The 18,695-nt window shown below is 41.6% G+C and overlaps 2 protein-coding genes across 2 annotated transcripts in view; both read right to left on the bottom strand.

The window, feature by feature from the left end:
* LOC133161945 (serine/threonine-protein phosphatase 2A 55 kDa regulatory subunit B beta isoform) overlaps nucleotides 1-10,324 on the bottom strand; it is a 55,354-nt gene extending 45,030 nt beyond the window's left edge. The window contains exon 1 of the mRNA XM_061290700.1: nucleotides 10,137-10,324. Within this exon, the coding sequence (XP_061146684.1) occupies nucleotides 10,137-10,215 (79 nt within the window). The 5' untranslated portion in view covers nucleotides 10,216-10,324. The remainder of the gene's footprint in view (nucleotides 1-10,136) is intronic.
* A 2,825-nt stretch (nucleotides 10,325-13,149) lies between these two features.
* On the bottom strand, nucleotides 13,150-18,075 carry tmem129 (transmembrane protein 129, E3 ubiquitin protein ligase). The gene is made up of 7 exons (XM_061289699.1): nucleotides 17,619-18,075; nucleotides 17,080-17,138; nucleotides 16,252-16,509; nucleotides 14,647-14,807; nucleotides 14,403-14,562; nucleotides 14,237-14,309; nucleotides 13,150-14,127 (listed from the first exon to the last, which is right to left on the bottom strand). The coding sequence occupies exons 1-7, from the start codon at nucleotides 17,950-17,952 to the stop codon at nucleotides 13,943-13,945; spliced, it is 1,230 nt and encodes a 409-aa protein (XP_061145683.1). The 5' UTR covers nucleotides 17,953-18,075; the 3' UTR covers nucleotides 13,150-13,942.
* Nucleotides 18,076-18,695: the final 620 nt, after the last annotated feature.

Raw genomic sequence — 18,695 nt, 5'->3', positions numbered from 1 at the left:
TTATAATAACTTATAATAAACTGACTGCACGTGTTCGAAAACGAGGAAGTATAAGTTCTTCTATCCTCATCCCCATATATTTCCATCCATTTTCTGTACCGCTGTATCCCCACGGGGGTCGCGGGCTTGCTGGAGCCTATCCCAGCCATCATCGGGCAGTAGGCTGGGGACACCCTGAACCGGTTGCCAGCCAATCGCAGGGCACACAGAGACGAACAACCATCCGCACACGCACTCACACCGAGCGGCAATTTGGAGCGCTCAATCGGCCTGCCAACCATGATTTGGGGGATGTGGGAGGAAACCAGAGTGCCCGGAGAACACCCACGCGGACACGTGGAGAACATGCAAACTCCACACAGGGAGGGCCGGAGGTGGAATCGAACCCGCACCCTCCTTACTGTGAGGCGGACGTGCTAGCCAGTGCACCACCGAGCCGCCTGATAAAACCATTTTTTGTAATATTGATTTGTTCTTCAACCAGAAAATACTAAATGAGACCAAAGGAAACATCCCTGTCTTTTAGGGGTTCTTTTATGTACAAAACTGGTGACAGTTTAGTGGGCATTCTTAAATTGCACAGGCTGTAAATATTGGACCCTCCTAATAAGTAGGATGTATTCCGCCATTCCCGTAAGATGTCAGAGACATTCACTGTCTATGAGTAGAACATTAAAAAAACTATTAATACATTTTTTTTTAAAAGGGGTTTGATCAAGGGCTGCTAGATTACAAAAAATATTAATCACGATTATTTTGGTGATAATTAAAATCACCGTTACTCAAGCAATCATTTGTGTTTCGAAACAAAACAAGATAATGTTTAAATGTAAACAAATTAGACAAATGAAATTATTTTAAACATTATGATAATGTAAGTTTATTTTAGACCAAACAAAATTGATCAAATTAGTTATTTTACTCCTTACTGTGAGGCGGACGTGCTAGCCATTGCGCCACCGGGCCCCCCATATATTTATTTGATTAAATATACACAGTGTATAATTTAAATTCCCAAGTGTTTTTTTGTGTTATTCACCAATTACTGGACGTATATAACTAGCTGACAGTCTTGTTTTGTTTTGTTTTGCTTTTTTTTGTTTTTTAAAACAAATTACAAGTGTGTCGAACTGGTTGACATTAAAAATCAATATAAAAAGGTAACATTTCAAAATATTTTCCAATGATAGCTTAAAGAGTTCATTTTGTTGATGGTTGCCATCCTTTCCAAATTGCAGTGTTTTTAAATCATCAAATAAAACCATGTTTGGCTTAATAAATTACATGACTCAAAAGTGGATTTTGACAGCTTATCAAACAGCTGAGTAATTTTCTGTGGTAAACATGACAAATTACAATGATGCATCTTAATGGCTGCAAGTGTAGAATATCCTGAATTTGACAAAAGTAACAAGTAGAAAGCATTTTACAAGCTTAGATAAATTTTGTGACTAAAATACTTCATGCCAAGTGGTTGTCATTTTTTTTCTTGATTGCTTGCCAATAAATGAGGTGGCAATGGAAAACGATACACATACACATACACATACACCAGCAACAGACAGAGCAACAATTGGCTTGCCGAGTTACGACTCCACTTGTCACGTCGTGCATCATCTTTCTATCTGCACGGTGACATTGAGCCTGACTCTTCATGAGATTTTGTTGTTTTAAAAATTAATTTAGGCTTTGCACCTTTACCTTTGCACTTTCTGTCCCAAATTCTAAACGTTTTCTGATTCTTTAGGAAAAACCTTTTAAGAAATAATAAATGCACAACAAATGTGGGAAGAAACCGGAGTGCATGGAGAAAATCCACGTGGGCACGGGGAGAACATGCAAACTTCACACAGGGAGGGCTGGAGGTGGAATCAAACCCGCACCCTCCTAACTGTGAGGTGGTGTTAGGGATCGGACAGTACAGCCAAGTGCGTTGCGACAGAGAGTTTATTGCGGGCGGGGGGAAGGTGGGAGTAGCTGTAGCTGGCGCTGGAGCGGCGATCTGGCTGGGGAAAACAGACTATTCTGCTGGATCTTCGAATCTTCAAGGAAGTCAGTTTCTCGTGGACCGGAGAGCGAAGCAACATCACGGGACAGACTGACACTCGGCTCTGCGCTGGCGGCGTTGACATAGCGCTGTCCATGAGCCTGCGGCAGGTGGCGGCGATTCCACTGATAGGGGAGGGCGTGGTCCTGTCACAGGTCGCGCCAGCACGTGACAGGTGGACGTGCTATCCAGTGCCCCACCGAGCCGCCCGGTTTGATTGGGGAGAAGAAGAGAACTATGAACTTTTCATTTATGGAACGCTGAACTTAGTTAAAAAAATTTCAATTATGCCCTATAATGACCTGAACAAGTTTATTTTAAAATCTGTGGACTGAACTTTGAACTAGTTCTTGTAGAAAAGAAACATGCCCAACACTGCTTGTTCGCTTGCCCCTTTTTCTTTTGACAATAAACTCCTGTTTTTGAATACAGTCTTGGCTCCCCCCTTCCCTCCTTCTGCGTCCTCAATCACACACAGTGACACATTTCCCTACTGTAAACTACGGGTTGGAATAGACCGTGTTACATGTTGACCAGAGAGCTTCTGGAATGAAAAAGACGTTTCTATGTACACAGTAGTGTCCTTGCGACGTCTAGCTCTGCACATCATACACACTATGATATAATACTATGTCCACAAGCGATCATGTCTCCTCATCCAAACCAGATATTTGTCATTTGAAAACACTTCAAGGAAAATGCTGTCATAAATATTGAACAGGTTTAACATTTTTGAGCACCAATTTGGCTCAATCCCAATATTACTCCGTCCGTACCACAAGATTTGTATTTGCCGGTCCCGTGTGGAGGCTCACGGTCAGAATCTGCCCCTGAATCTGTTCCTGGTCCGAGTGGACTTCTGTTTCCTCCTTCCTGTCCATGAGCCTCTTTCCCTCTGTGTTTGTTCACCTACCCGACTTCCCTTCAATAAACCCTGGTCCAAGCCGCATTTGGTCGCCCTGCTCCACTCATTCCTGACATTCTCGTCTTGTCCTTTCCCCTAAAGAACCAAGACGTTTCCCAATTCTCCATGATCATTATTATAAAGCAGAAGACACGACTTGCTCTTCTCTCAAAAAGGCACAATTACATACGACATGTTGTCCATGATGCTGAGTGCTGACATGACAGCTTTATAATAGTGCATTAATTCTGTGTATAGTCATACCTGCTGCTGCAGGCCATGTTTTTGTTCTTGATCCATATCGACCCCGTTACACAGAGGTTATTCTGCGCAAACAGAGGAGTGATGACTTTGCAAGGCTATTTTCAGAGGCAGATTGAAAATGGTGTTAGGGAGGGAGGGGGAAAGGCATTAAAAGTCCAAGATGGAATGTTGCCATTACCCCAGTAGGTGCAGCTAGCTTTACAGGGTGACAGCATTAACTCACTTCAGATTACACTTTTGGTTTTATTTTCAGGGTCTTGTTTCAACAAGGTACTGTTTGTCTCCGGTTTGTGTTAGGACACTCATATCACTCAATTTCTAGTGGGGCCTCCTAATATGTGAAATTGAGCCTACTTTCCTCTTCCTCCCCAGGGTATCTCAGATAGTGAGCTGCCATGTGGGGCCACATGCTCATCTAATGTTTTTGGAATAATCCTCTTCTCCTATTAGTTGCTATTTACTCAAGCAGATTTATTGAATGCAATTAGACTGGGTTTTGTATTTTGCTATTTGACTGCGAACGTTTGAAACACTTTCAATAAAACGGAATTCTTGATGTTGTCCTCAGAGGGCATTTTGAAAAGCACCATTCTACTGTAGATCCGCACTTGTCTGTCCGACCATCTCGACTATAGACTTCAGTAGCACTTTTGAGTTGACCAGATGGACTCAGTCACATATCCCAAAAGTGAGCTGTCACCTAAATCACTTCAGTGTTATATACTGCTCTTTTGAGAGGGGTTCACTTTTGTGAAAATACTGTATGCCTTAAACTAGAGGTCACCAACTTTTGTGACAAAGGTTCTGCTTCTAGGGTTCTGATTACGAGTTATGAAACATTTTTTTATCAAATTACTTTTAATAACATTGTACCGTTTTTTTCGTGTATAATGCGCCCCCATGTATAATACGCACCCTAAAAATGGCATGTTGATGCTGGAAAAAAGCCTGTACCCATGTATAATACGCACCCAAATTTTGACTCCTACTTAAGTCCGTAAACGTAAAATTATTTCAGAAAAAATATCATCTTTGGGAACAACCGGATGTTATTCTGCCGGTCAGTATCACTAGGCATGCGCTAGCAAACTCGATAGCGAAGAAATGTTTCGGATTTGTGTAGGGTACATTGTGACAGCAAACAAGCAGGTGATCGAGCAAGCGTCTGATACGAGAGCATTTTTGTACCCATGTATAATGCGCACCCCAGATTTTAGGAGAATAAATTAGTTAAATTTTGCGCATTATACATGGAAAAAAACGGTAAATGACTTCTGACATTAGGAAAGAGATATGGGTACATATCAATAGGCAATACTGCTAGAAACCTTATTCAGTGTTTATTTTCATTGTCATAATTTCTATAACATCCCAAGAAAATCACAATGTGCTGGTGAGCTATTTTTGGAACAGGTCCGCAAGCTGGAGTCTATCCCAGCTGACTTTGGGTAAGAGGTACACCCTGGAGTAGTCGTTAATCAATAATACAGCACACAAACACATTTCACACACACTTTCACACTTACGGAGAATTCTGAGTCTTTGCTAGTGCTCTTGTATGCATGGTTTTGAATGTGGGGAGAAGGACAGGAGAGAACATGCAACTTCCACAAAGGGCCAGAACCAAGATTCGAACCCTGCACCTCTCGACTTTGTGACGGATCACACGTTCTGCCACTCATCCACTTTGCTGCACTTAAATTCAAATGACTTTAAACAAATGATATTTCTTGTGTAAATAAAATATAGTCCGTTTACACAAACACTTAGTATTCAGTATTGTACAAGTTTACCATGCTCCTCATTCAATTAGCTGATTTTAAATGCAGAAGCAAAAAAAATAGTAAGAAATTAGGAGCAACCTGTCTTGCTCACCCCATCAGGACCTTTCATAAAACCACTGAAACAGATGGGCGGGGGGGGAGGTACTGCACATCCTGGTGTTCTATATATAAGTTTCACTCCCACTAGTAGTGGTGTCTGTGCTGCAGCCTGTCAGGCTCAGCAGTCCGGCTCGATAAAGAGCCTCTCTGTCCCATTATAAAGCTACTGGGAAGAGCTCACTCAATAATGTAACAAAGGGGATCACAACGCTGAGCTGTATGGAGGAGTGAAAGGTGCATTTATTTATTTAATGAATGTGCATTTATTTATCTATTTAATGGCACATCTATTTATTTGTTTGATTTTTTTAAAATCCGTATTTAATGAATTAATGAACATTTGATTAATTAATGACATATTTAATTAAAATTTTCATGGTGTATTTATTTATTTTATTTTGGCACTTTTGGTCCTCCATAGAGCTGCACCATCAAGTTGAATAAGAGGATTGAAAAGAAGAAAAAAAAAATCCACTATTCACATTTTGCCAAAGACAACTTGCATCAGTGTTTACTGTAACAATACAAGGTGTCCAGTGGGTGAGTGGAGTCACGTTGATACTGTGACTGTCCATATCATTCCTTGTTTTCATGTCGGCTCGCTACGAGAGACCAAGCAGGAAGTGTTTGTGGTAATGTGAGACTGCAGATTAGTGCCGTGAGAGAAAAACGCCAGCATATTATTCTTGTGTTTTCACAGACATCTCAGCTCCCTCCAGAGATTCACCTCATGGGCTTTGGATACCAGCTTGGGCCCATTAAAATCACATCATGTGCAGTTAGATTACTGCACTGCAAGCATGATGACAACCCTCCCACCACAAAGCCTACACAATCAATCTCCTTGATTTTTTTTCCACTATTAAATGAATGTCGCATTTGCCTGACTTTTTATCTTGATGTAGCAGGATGGTAAAACTACATTAATAATATCCTTATTTTGTGTTTTACCATTCAAAGCCACTTTGATCATCTTAAATCAAATGTTTCCAAATACAATTTTTTAGCTCCGCAACACTGCACAGGATGAGTGGTATGGATAATGGATGGATCTTATAGCAGGTTACCGAAATAAAGGCTCTTTTTCTTACACTCTGGATGGATCAATCCCTTTTTCTTATATTCCAGCTGCCGCAAACTGACTTTTTTTTTTAATATATATATGACGAACAGTAGCATTACTTATTACAGTAAAATTTCATAAAGAAAACCCTCAGAAGAGAGACCTTGCAAAATAAAAACTGTTAAGTGGCAACAACGTTTTTCATATTATCTGATCTGTCACCATAAGAGCAGCACAATGTATTTGTTTTTTCTCAACGAGCTCATGATGGAGCCTTTTATCTAATCACTCTTCTTATTAAGTGTTAACGTGGACCTTAAAATTTATAATGTACCATTTTGTCACAATGGCTGATAAGGTCCATCCATCTATTATGTTTGTCCTCATTATAGCTGAGCTGGAACTTATCCCAGCTGACTTTGGGCAAGAGCCATGAACTGGACTGGCAATCAGTCTATCACAACATCTGGCAAGATTTTAAGCAAAGCAGTAAAATGAGAAACTATTTTATTTTGTATTATCTGAACTACATATCCTCACAAGGGTGTGCTGGAGCCCATCCCAATTGATTTTGGGGAGAATACCCTGGATTGGTTGTTAGCCAATTGCAGACTGTTCAACTTCCAGTTTGAAGCGGAGAAAATTTTAACACGTGAAATGAAGTGACCAGCAAATCAAGTTTTTTTAATTATTATTTTAAACTCACTATCATAATTAAAATACTGTATGTGACAGTTCCAGGCAAGTTAGCTTAGCGTTTAGCATCCCGAAGGACGTGTGCGACATGATGTACCGTGATTTTCGGACTATAAGTCGCGTCTTTTTTAATAGTTTGGGTGGGGGGGGCGACTTATACTCAGGAGCGACTTATATACATATATATGGGTTTTTTTCACTTTTTTTGGGCATTTTATGGCTGGTGCGACTTATACTCCGGTGCGACTTATAGTCCGAAAATTACGGTACCTTTATTTAACCAGTTTGGTCGTGACTTTTTATGCCACTATGTCCAAAAGATTGTGATCTTGGAGGGATAAGAGCTCTGTAACAAAATGTAGCTTCATTGATCACGTGATCTGAAATTATGATTTTGTCCAAAACCAACAAATAATTCAGCCCGACTCAACACTAAACTGACTTGAGATTTCTCTTATGCTGAGTCACGACAAGCAAGTATCATATTGCATATGATTCTTTGATCCAGTGACAATAGATATTATTGATTCATTCCACTGTAATGTGTTTTGCCGGGAAAGAATGTGATTGGGTGAAAGCTAGAGGTACAGGAGTGAAGGAATGGGGTCGAAATACAAAAAGTCCTGCCTAGCTACAAAAAGAGATATGCTCAAACTTCATTGAATAAAGTACATAAACAGAAAAGTATATTCACATATTAAATCAATAAAAGAAACATTTTAACACCAAATCAATAAAGAAGACATATATATATATATATATATATATATATATATATATATATATATATACGTGTATATGCTATACTGTGGTTGCTTGATGAACAATGTGAGACATGACAAGGTATCACAGATATTGGCGAGGATACCTCTTTTCTATTACTCATACATAACAGACGCCAGACTCAATGTACTGACATAAAATAGGAGGAATCACAGGTGTGTGTGCGTGCATACGTGCGTGCATACGTGCATGTGTAACTGCATGTGCTGCCAGCCCATCACAGCCATTCTAATAAACAGGGAACACTGTGGTCGACAACCACAATTATGTAATGCATTTTCCACTAACATGATAACTTGCACACTCATCTTCCTAGGGGGCAAGCGGGTTTTAGTGGGTAGCCGATGGAAGACTAGAGTTGCATGAATGCTACAAGTTTTGTCAAGGTTGGTAGGTGTGATCACATTGGGAATCGCAAATTTAAGTGTAAACGCACGTGTCTCCTCTGATTTGCACAAGTGTTTAACAGTACACACACATACGCACACACACACACACACACACACACGCACACGCGCACACAGACACACACACACACGCACACACACAGTTTCCAGTAGTGTGCGTGCAGGGGGCAGAGGGCTGGCTTTCCCAAGGTCATCTGCTGTGTCATCATACTCCACTAGGTTCCACTATATAACAGCTTACATTTGTTTTCTGCAGCTAACTGCTTCTTATTCCTCCATTTCGACAATAGCAGTAAAACATCTTTTGTCTCAAGCAAAGTCAATTAAGACATAACATTTCTGGGCTGTTTGTAAAACAAAGACACCTCACATACTGTACAGTGAAATGTAAACATTCACACAACAAACATTCTTATTGGATACGTTTACATCAGGGGTGTCAAACTTATTTTTGTCGCGGGCCGCATCATAGTCATGGTTTCCTTTGAAGGACCATTGAAACTGCCAACCCAAATAAATGTCTGAATGTCTCAAATTATATATAGTGTACGGTACTCAACAAACTAGTGAATGACTAGATGAATAACTAGTTTTCAAAACAGAGACCAACAAAAACTGTTAAAATATTTTAAAAATATGAATGGTAATAAAAATTGCTAGCAATAGATCTATTTTTTTAAAAGTGAAAACAATTGGTAATTTTAATATTGACATGAATTTGATGCACAATTTGTCTTTGCGGGCCACATAAAATGCTGTGGCCGGCCGTATCTGGCCCCCGGGCCTTGAGTTTGACACATGTGGTTTACATGGACAAAATGTCTTCAATCCGATCAGAGTTTGGATTGAAATTATGATGGGATGCACTGTTTTCATGGACACTAAAAAATATTGGTCTGATTAGGACATCAATGTTCATGCGTCACACTTTCGGGTGGAACAAATCATTCTGACATGCACATATACACTAGTAGTAGAAGAAGAAGAAGCAGTCACAACTTTTGCGTCAACAATACATGTCTACTTTAAACATTAGCATTATTTTTGCAAATTTGTGCCATTTGTGGTGTTCCGCCAAGTTAACACTTCCTAATGGAGCTGGAATGTATCCTCCAAGAGGACAACAGGGACAAGGTAAACAGGCTTGATGACACTTCTTCTGTTGTGTGTCAGATAGGGCGATGTACACATTTGCTGTACTATGTAGGTTGGGTGGTAGGCTGGCAGCAGATGATGAATGTATAAAGTATATGACCTGAATTTAGCCCCCAAACATATACTTTTAGGTGAACATGCATGAATGGCGTAGCTTTGACCATAACATACTGTCCTGTGTCAGTCTTCCTTCCTGAGGGCAGAGCATACTGGAAGGAGGGCAACCATGCAAAACTAAATAATGCAGCGGCCCAGTCTCCACATGATGACCTAGTAATCGGCTCCTTATAGCAAACACCAATACACTCATGGGCTGCGTAGTCTGACCGTACAATCACCAGCGGGATTAATTGACCAGCTATTTAGGAATTTCCATCCATTTTCGACACCCCACTTTTTCTCATCAGGGTCATGGGTGAGCTGTCGCCTATCCCAGCTGATAAGCTAACCTTGACTGGTCACCAACCAAGTACAGACTGTATAGACAAACAATTACTGACAAAGTTGTCTTTAATTGAAAACATGTTCTACAATTGACAACATTGGTCACAATTTCAACTCTGCCCAAACACTTTGTTGACGTTTCTCCATGAACAAATCACTTCCGAGTTAGTGGTCTGAAATGGTTTAGTTTAAGTGTGATTTTTGCCATCTCCTCACATGCTGCAAACACCACAGAGGAGAAATTTCATCTCTGTGTCCAAAAAAACAAACACACTGAAGTCATTTTCAAGCGTGATGGAATCTCCCCACATTTACATTTAAATATGCCCCCCCCCCCCCCCACACACACACACACACAACTTCTCCATCTGTTTAAATCCGCAGTCGCTTGCAACTTATACACGCATGATGCACAGATGATAAGATAGTCCGTCTCACAAAGTAAACAACTTACAGGCTTTCTGTAGATCCCCTCAGTGTCCCACCCTACCTTCGGTGTGGCAAGTGGACGACAGAATGGTGCTCGGCGGCCGGAAGATGTACGGAAGGTAACGGGAAAAACATTTCATCTTCTCCTTCGCCGATGCTTGCCAACGGGTGTGGAGTGTTTGCTCGCAGTCTCCACATGCGCACTGCCTCCACGACAGCCAGCCAGAGAGGAATCAGTGGGGTGCTGCCTGCGGGTCGCTCGGGAGGGGAAACGACGTGTCCACGACGCGGGGGGGCGATGACAGCACCACATCCCCTCCCTTCCCCTGAACTGTGACCGGACTTGACCCAATGTTACTTGACGTCCGCAGGAAGAAAAGCATGCTGTGTGACAGTCTATTTGTGTCTGTATTCTGTATGTACGTGTGTGCGTGCGTGCGTGCGCGCGTATGTATATACTGCATGGGAAGTTCCCTATGACTTCACTATTGTAAGTTGAATCATTCACTCAAAGTATATTGAAGATTACATAAACAAAATACTTATTCAGACTTATGAACTAAGTATTTATTTTGACTTCATTTTTCAGATGTACATGTCACTTTTACGGCAGTAGTCGTGTCCTGATGGAAAACTTTGACCTTGAAAGGTGAAACTACAAAGACTTTCATATTTTATTGTCCATCCATCCATTATCTGTACCGCTTGTCCCTACAGGGGTCGCGGGCTTGCTGGAGCCTTCATCGGGCAGTAGGCGGGGGACGCCCTGAACCGGTTGCCAGCCAATCGCAGGGCACACAGACATAAACAACCATCTGCACTCACACTCATGGGCAATTTGGAGTGCTCAATCAGACAATCAATCTGTTTTTTGGAAGTGGGAAGAAACCGGAGTGCCCGGGGAAAACCTACGCAGGCACGGGGAGAACATGCAAACTCCACACAAGGAGGGGCGCAGGTGGAATTGAACCCACAGCCTCTAAACTGTGAGGCGGATCTAATCATTTTTAAAACCATGGAAAACTCTTCGCACACTGGACAGACTCTTCAAAAGCTCTCCTGCAAGGTGAAGTGTCGCCAGTTTCCGGCTGAAGAAAGGGAAGGTGGATGAAAACAAGCTCGAATTTTTATTTTGTTTTAGTCCCATGTGAGTCTTTTGTTACATGTTGGGGACCTGCATTGCCATTTAGCTGCTCTCTTTTGTATAGGACTCGAATGAAGAGCGTGTTCTGCGTGATTGCAGACATGCAGCAGAGTGGGTTGAGCCAAACAAGAACCTCTTCTCTGCCAAAGTGGACCTGCCCGATGTTCTTTGCATGGGTCAGGAGGAACAGGCTGAGGCGACTCTGCAACATAAAAGACTGAATGGAAGACATAAGTGAAGAAATAAAAGAAGAAACTCTGGAGGTATAAATTCCACAACGGTGGCTCATGTCACATTGGTTCGCATGTCCGCCTCAGTTCAGAAGTTACGGGTTTCATTCCACCTCCCTTTGCGGAATTTGCTTGTTCTCCCCATGCCCGCGTGGGTCTTCTCCGGGCACTCCGGTTTCCTCCCACATCCCAAAAAACATGCTTGGTAGGCCGATTGAGGACTCCAAATTGCCTGCGAGTGCGGATGGTTATTCGTTTCCGTGTGCCCTGCGATTGGCTGGCAACCGGTTCAGGGTGTCCCCCGCCTACTGCCCGATGACTGCTGCGATAGGCTCCAGCATGCCCGCAACCCCTGAGGGGACAAGCTTCCGAGATCGGACAAGATCGGGCGTTCTCAGGGTAGTATGGCCGTAAGCTGTGATTGACCTCAAAATTCTGCATTTTACAGATACAATGGCCCCTGAAACCCCATGCCAAGCTAGTACTTGATGGCTGTTGTAAAAGTTTCCATTCACAATTGACGTGCAAAATAATAATAAAAAAGCTATTTTCTCGACTCCCGCTGGAGAGCCTGTCCTCTGCAGACGCTCAAATGTAAATGAATGGGCTTTCGAACTTTGTACAATTTCAACCAGGAGGAAGTGTGCGGCTTTAGAGCAGCCGTTGCGCACGGCCGGTGGACGGTAGCCATGGCCACGGGGCTCACTCAGGGGGGTCCACGGATGCTCTGGAGCCTATTCAGGCGTGGGCCTCCGGTGCCCGTCACCCGGTCAAAGTTTCAGGCGTCCAGAAATATTTTCCAAATTTTCAATGGACATCCGTGCGCAGGAGGACGCACTGGGAACGTCTTGGGATCCCCCGGGATGACCTGGATGAAGTGGTTGGGGAGAGAGAAATCTGGGAGTCCCTCCTAAAGCTGCTGCCCCCACGAGCCGACCCCGTATAAGCGGAAGAAGATGGATGGATGGATGGATGGATGGATGGATGGATGATGGATGGATGGATGGATGGATGGATGGATGGATGGATGGATGGATGGATGGATGGATGGATGGATGGATGGATGGGCGGGACACTTACTGACACCCACTTTTTAGGCAGGGTCTGCTTGATTTGACACATCAGCTTGACGAGGTCACAAAAGGAAGCAATCACAATTTCCCCATTGGAAATCATTGTAAAGACTATCGCCTAAAATGTACAAAAACAGCTATCAATTCACATCAAAATTTAAATGGACATCTCTATTTATGACTCTCCGTGGCTGGTGTTGGAAAAATGAGCAGCCTTTCTGCAGGTGAAGTGCTCTGCCACGCCTATTTCCTTTTACCAGACACCAACATACGCAAACACCGAGAGGCTTTATGTAAACGGAATTGTTCAAACGCTGTTGTGTAGTCTAGTCAATTGAAATTGGTATGGTTCATTTGACTTATATTTCCCCTGAACTCCACCTATGGGGTACCACCTCCGCCTCCTATCGCCGGCCACACTCAGCTGAAGAGTCGGCCTCCTCGCTGGAAGTCCGGTGCTGCTAATCTTTCCAGAAAGCCGACATCCGGGCGTTGCGGTCCGGGTCAAGCCTCCTGGCTGAGCCACTTTTGTGTTTGTAAATTTCCATTTTTCCATTCAATCGGTTTATTTTCTTTTCACTCGCGTTCTGCAGTAAACCCGGGGTGCATTCAAAGACCACACACACAGTCGGAAAACTCAATTTTTAAATAGGTCAGGGCAACTTTAACATTTTTTATCTCATCACATTGATTGAATGACAATCGGCTGGCTGACCCTTTGGCACTACCCGAGAGGTTTACAAGTTTTTTCCCACCCTTCAAAAGTTGATGTGGTATGTCCATTGTCCACTAAAAAATAAAAACAAATACTTGTGTGATATTTAAGAAGACCGTCTCTATTGCATGATGCATATATCACATTTTATTATCAATTCAAAATCCAGAAATCAGGTATTTCCAGTGGGTTTGCATATTCTATCTTGCAAATGTAACCTGCTAACTTGAACCTCGGTTATGCTATCAAAGATATACCGAGCAGTTGCATGGATGTTGGTCCTACCCAAACTTCCTTTTTGTCTTTGTCTCAGATGCAAGTGTTGTGTAACATTACAGAAAAAAAAAAGAAGGCACTGAGGTTCGCACATTGAGTCGACTGACATTTGACGAGACAGCAATTTCATTGGTTTGAAAGCATTAAAGAGATGATCATAAAAAGTTGTGAACAATGGTGGCCCCCAAAGTAATTTGTGTGGATACTGCCTCTGCAGTACTAAAGTGCACACATTTAGTTCTGTTTGTACATACTGCACAGTCAGTAAAGTGTCTAGGATCAAACAATCAAAAAATCAAGATCAAAAAAAGTTATTATTCCTTAATCAATGTTCTCTCTACGGATCGAACATAAGGAAGTGTATCTTCAGGCTCGCATCAATTCATCTTTTAGAGATGACAGCGTAACTGGGACTTGAGTGTGCGTGTGTCAGTGTACCAAACAAACATCCAGTATACAGAATTTGGCTCGACAGGTGGGGCACGGGACTCGGCTGGACAACCAGGTCTCAGGTCTTTGCTGGTCTTGACGACTGGCAAACCATCGACCCAGACAGGACAAGCACCACATGGGTCTGCAGAAACACTCGTCGCACTCTGGCTCACTGTCGGCTCCTAGATTACAGGGCAACAACATTAACACAAATACATTTAAAATAAATGTATGCTACCGACACCATTAGACAATTTTTTTTCATCATTAGACACTCACTGCCACACTTACCTTCTACATGACAGAGTCTGACCAGCTTGGTAGTTGCTGGGACCTGCATACAGCCAATACACGGCTCCACCTCCTGTAAGTACAGAGCAATTGATGGACAATACCTACCTTACTTATGTTTTACAAGTTAAGCAAAACCTCCACTAGCAGTGGTGACATAAAGTACCTGTCCAGTGGGGAGCAAGTAAGGCTGGTTGAGGTCCACATGAGCTCGGAATGTTTCCAGGAAAAGCTCACTCATTGTTTGGTGAATCACAACATTAGAAGAGTTCCTAATGGGAGCATGGAGCTTCTCCCTGAGCTCAGCATACTCTGTAGAGTTCAAACTGGGTAGAAAAAAAACCATAAAATTATAAAAATACAGTGCATGTATTTTTTGTCTAGCCGCTAATTATTTTGGACTACTGTACCTGATATCAAATGGTCTAATGGCAGGGTTGATGCTGTGCACTCTCAGGGTGAGCAGCTGTATGGGAGAGGCTGAGTCAGGACTCAGCTGGTGCTGCCTGGACTCCGTCACAGTCACATGACAGTCGCTCTGTGCAGCCATGTAGATGTTGTAGGTGGTCACCTGCTCATAAGACAAGTAATACCAACATCACATATAGATCAAATGCAGTGCAGTATACTTTGAGCTTTTCCCCTTCAAATGTTGCACATCTGAAACAGTCACACCATACTAATATCTCCTCTAGACAAGCTACTTTCCAAAAGTATTAAAATAGGAGGTCAAATCCTTTGTTTTTGCAGCAGACTGAAAACGTTTGGTTCTGACACCAAAGATGAACAGAAGACAAGTGGTTGACATTTAGGCTCTGTGTTTTTCCACCTGGATTTGATACATAAAAGAGAAGCTTGTAACCGTTCATTCCAATCCACCTATTTATAATGTGAAAAATTCAATGGAAGTTATTCCATGGCTTGTCCAGGAACAAGCTTTATTATCTTTGTTGATGAACAACAAATGAACTCAAAGGTTTACAGAAAACATTTCAACTTTTCTAAGTCACTTAAATCTCTTTTTTGCGCCATTTTTCCTGACTTTTCCGAGTCACTTAAATCTCTTTTTTGCTCCATTTTGCCAGAGGAAATCAAGCTGCGTAATAATTATGCAGTGCTGAGGCCCCACCATCGCTTATAACACAAATACACATGAGTTGATATGCTTGTATTAAGTAAGCATTGAACCTCGTACAGCGTGAAAATGATCATACGGCCAAATAATGCACTTCCCTAATAATTCTGCACTTTCTGTCCAACGTGGTTTGGTAATGGATCCCAATTTTTATTTATTTTTTTAATTGTGATTTAGAACAAAATGTTTTACGAACACTGCCATCGACTTCATTGATTTTGAAGTAATATTTTAAATGGACGATATAAAAGCAGTACAAAACTAAACCGCGTAAACCTTAGCGCTAGAGATTTAGTTTTTGTGACTAATTCTAAAGGCAATTGATTAGAAGAAGTCGGAACAGTACTCCATTGTGCGACTACAGATCACTGCTCATGCTGTAATGTCCCGATACACTTGATGCATGGCTCTGATTTGACGACATTTATTATTATTTAAGACTTTCTAAATAACGTGCTTTCGGGGTTAACACGACTCCCAAATTCTGCACCCAGAACTCCGCGTGAAATTGAGGTTCAGCTGTATTTAATTTATGATTGTATTACATATAATGGGAATGCTGGATTTATGTCTATTTTTTCAAGACAATCTTATGTATGTCCTGTCTTTGTAGAACCACTGACACATTTTGGGGATGAAAATGAACCCTGTGTGTCTCCAGTTAGAATTTTAGAGAAATCCACTAAATTATTCCCGTCCAGTATTGACTTCATTACAGTGGTATCTGCTACTTTGTAATGCCATCTTTGGAATTGTGCATCAGATCACTCCCCTAATAGGAAAGTAAAAAAAGGGAAACAAAAGCTCACCTGTCTTATACTCCATTCATAGTCCATTTTAGTTAATGCTACAGTACACGAGTAAAGAAATGCAAACATACCTTTAACACCCAACTGTCAGTGATAATAACTCTGGCTCCAGGTGCCCCTGTAGCAAACTTGTCTATGCGTCTGAACTCTGTATTGATGTTGCTGGCAACTGAGCCCCAGTTTGAATAAGGAGGATGCACATGGGCCTGCAGAGCTCTGCTGATGGGATGGTTGCGCCAGCGTTGGCGGGACCAGTAGAAGGTGAGTATACAGCTGGTCAGTAGGATGCACACAGAGAGGACAACAAACGCCCTCCAATGGTCATTCATCTTGTGGAACATAAAACAACAGAGAAGATGCATGTAGTTCTTCACAAACATTTGGTACAGATTAAAACTGAAGAAGTTCATAAAGATCCACTGCTTTAAACTATCCTTGGGTATGAATGTGGCCTGTGATTGTGTACTCTGTGTTTGCTTGTCGACCATGCCAGGGTATAGTCAGCCTCTCACCCAAATGTAAGATATTTGAATAGGCTCCAGCTCATTGTGATTCGTGACTCTAGTTGGGATAAGCAGTAATGCAGATGGATGGAGGTTTAGGCAGCATGTTGACCTAGTGCACCCCCTGATTTATCCAATTTCACTTTTTTTGGGCAAAAGAAGGGATGGCTGTTTTCTCTTAGCTTGCAACAAGCAGGAGGATAACAATAGACATCACCACAAATCGATGTCCTCAAAGATGTTTACATTGAAATATATTTATTATCATTGTTAAAGTAAATGTGGTCAACCTGTTTTGCCACAGCTTTTTGTCATTCTCAAAACAGGGTGAGTGAATTCCACAAGACAGCCTTAATTGCCATTTGACACATAGTATTGAATATTAGAATGATATACCAGGTAAAAAGATTTCAGATGTTTCTCCGGAGCAGCAATACACATCCCCATGTAGTAACCTGCAGACATGGACAACAGCAGTCAGTTAAGTACAGTAGAACACACCCACCCACACACGCGTGCGCTGTCAATCACATTACATAACTAACCAATACATAACTAGAACATTTTCGGTGAAATAGTGCACTTTAATAGATCAATTATCACAATGATACTTGGCATTGTAATGCAGTAATTGAAATGATATATTAAGTGTACGTTTCCCACAAAATGATTTGGCATGCTTACAAATTCAAAGAGTGACCAAAAACCAACACTTCTGAGTCATTTGATTAAATGTTTAATATATTTGTCCATTTAGTTTCGATGTCATGTAGCAGGGAGGGAGCAGTTAAAATGACATGATTGTGGAGAGAAACACTTGTGCTGGTGATGCTGTCACTCCACACTATGTACGTGTAGTTACTTAAGTATCGGCTGGTATGCAGGCTATGATAAGTCTCTATGTAAAATTTATCAAAGCCTATTATGAACAGTACCGAGTGGAAGTGCGGAATGGACCAGTAGTGTAGTGCTACTCCTCTTGACGTGGTACTGTACGAAATCCATGTCTTCACTTCCCAACCAAGACGAGAATAGATTTTGGATTGTCAACCCGGCCGAACGAAACTCATTGGGCGTAAATACGAAGCACAGAGATAAAACGGTGTAAGCTAAAGTAAACGTTAACTCCGGGCTTTCCATATTGTGGTCAGCTGAAATAACAGTGTTAGGACTTTCGCTGACGCGTTGCAATTTCCCGATACGGTTCTTCTTCTTTGCTGTAAAGTTGGAGAAAACGATTGTGTATGACAATCGACGAGTTAGCGCCATCTGCTGTAGTCAATGTGGGCCTAACTTGCCCTATATATTCTGGTGGAACGTGAATCCAGTCCAAATATTTGTCGTACGCTTTAAGAATAAAACGACCAAAGTGTTTTCAAAGAAATAAAAGCAATAAGAAAATAAAGATTTTTTGGGCCCACTGTGAAACAGAAACGCTTCTGGGAATGTTTTGCTTCCTGTGTCACAGGATGTATTAAACGTGCTCGCTGCTGAGTGCAAAGACAACGAAAGTCTTTCAAGGTAATCTAGATAAAAATGTCCTCCCCAGTGTCAGAAAACGTGATCGTTGTTGCAGGTCCTAGGTATCCCGACAGAACAATGACACGCATAGTTTATTCAAAAATAAAATTACCGACTGAAACATCAGTCTATCCTGAAGTGTCCTGATCTAAACACTGTTGGAAAAAAATATTTGTGAAAGAAGCTGTAACAGTCGAGAAAGGCGACCTTTTAGTCTGAGAAGATTGGAGCACTGAGCTCAAGACATACTAAAAGTCTCAGGAATCGTTTGCTTGGATGTGTTATTGAAAATTAAGTTAAGGGTATAATTATTTTTGTCCAGGCTGTTTATTAAGAAAATATTTTTACCGAGATTATTTTGTTGGTCCATTAAAATAAAATACCTGATGTTCGTTGGGTAATTTATCAGTCAATTCTAAAAAAATAGTATTATTTTATTTTCCCCAATTTCAAGTTAGTTTAGTCATCATTATAGGTCTTTTCATTGACAG

Source organism: Syngnathus typhle, linkage group LG1, assembly GCF_033458585.1.
Source record: "Syngnathus typhle isolate RoL2023-S1 ecotype Sweden linkage group LG1, RoL_Styp_1.0, whole genome shotgun sequence".
In the NCBI taxonomy this organism is placed as follows: Eukaryota; Metazoa; Chordata; class Actinopteri; order Syngnathiformes; family Syngnathidae; genus Syngnathus; species Syngnathus typhle.
This window is presented reverse-complemented; position numbering and strand designations above follow the sequence as displayed.

Excerpts from the sequence above, each read along its gene's own strand:
- tmem129 (XM_061289699.1), bottom strand. The coding sequence starts at position 17,952 with ATGGCGCTAACTCGTCGATTGTCATACACAATCGTTTTCTCCAACTTT. Across the intron at positions 14,563-14,646 it reads ATTAGACCATTTGATATCAG|TTTGAACTCTACAGAGTATG; the intron begins GTACAGTAGTCC and ends TTTTCTACCCAG. Across the intron at positions 14,128-14,236 it reads CAGACTCTGTCATGTAGAAG|GAGCCGACAGTGAGCCAGAG; the intron begins GTAAGTGTGGCA and ends CCTGTAATCTAG.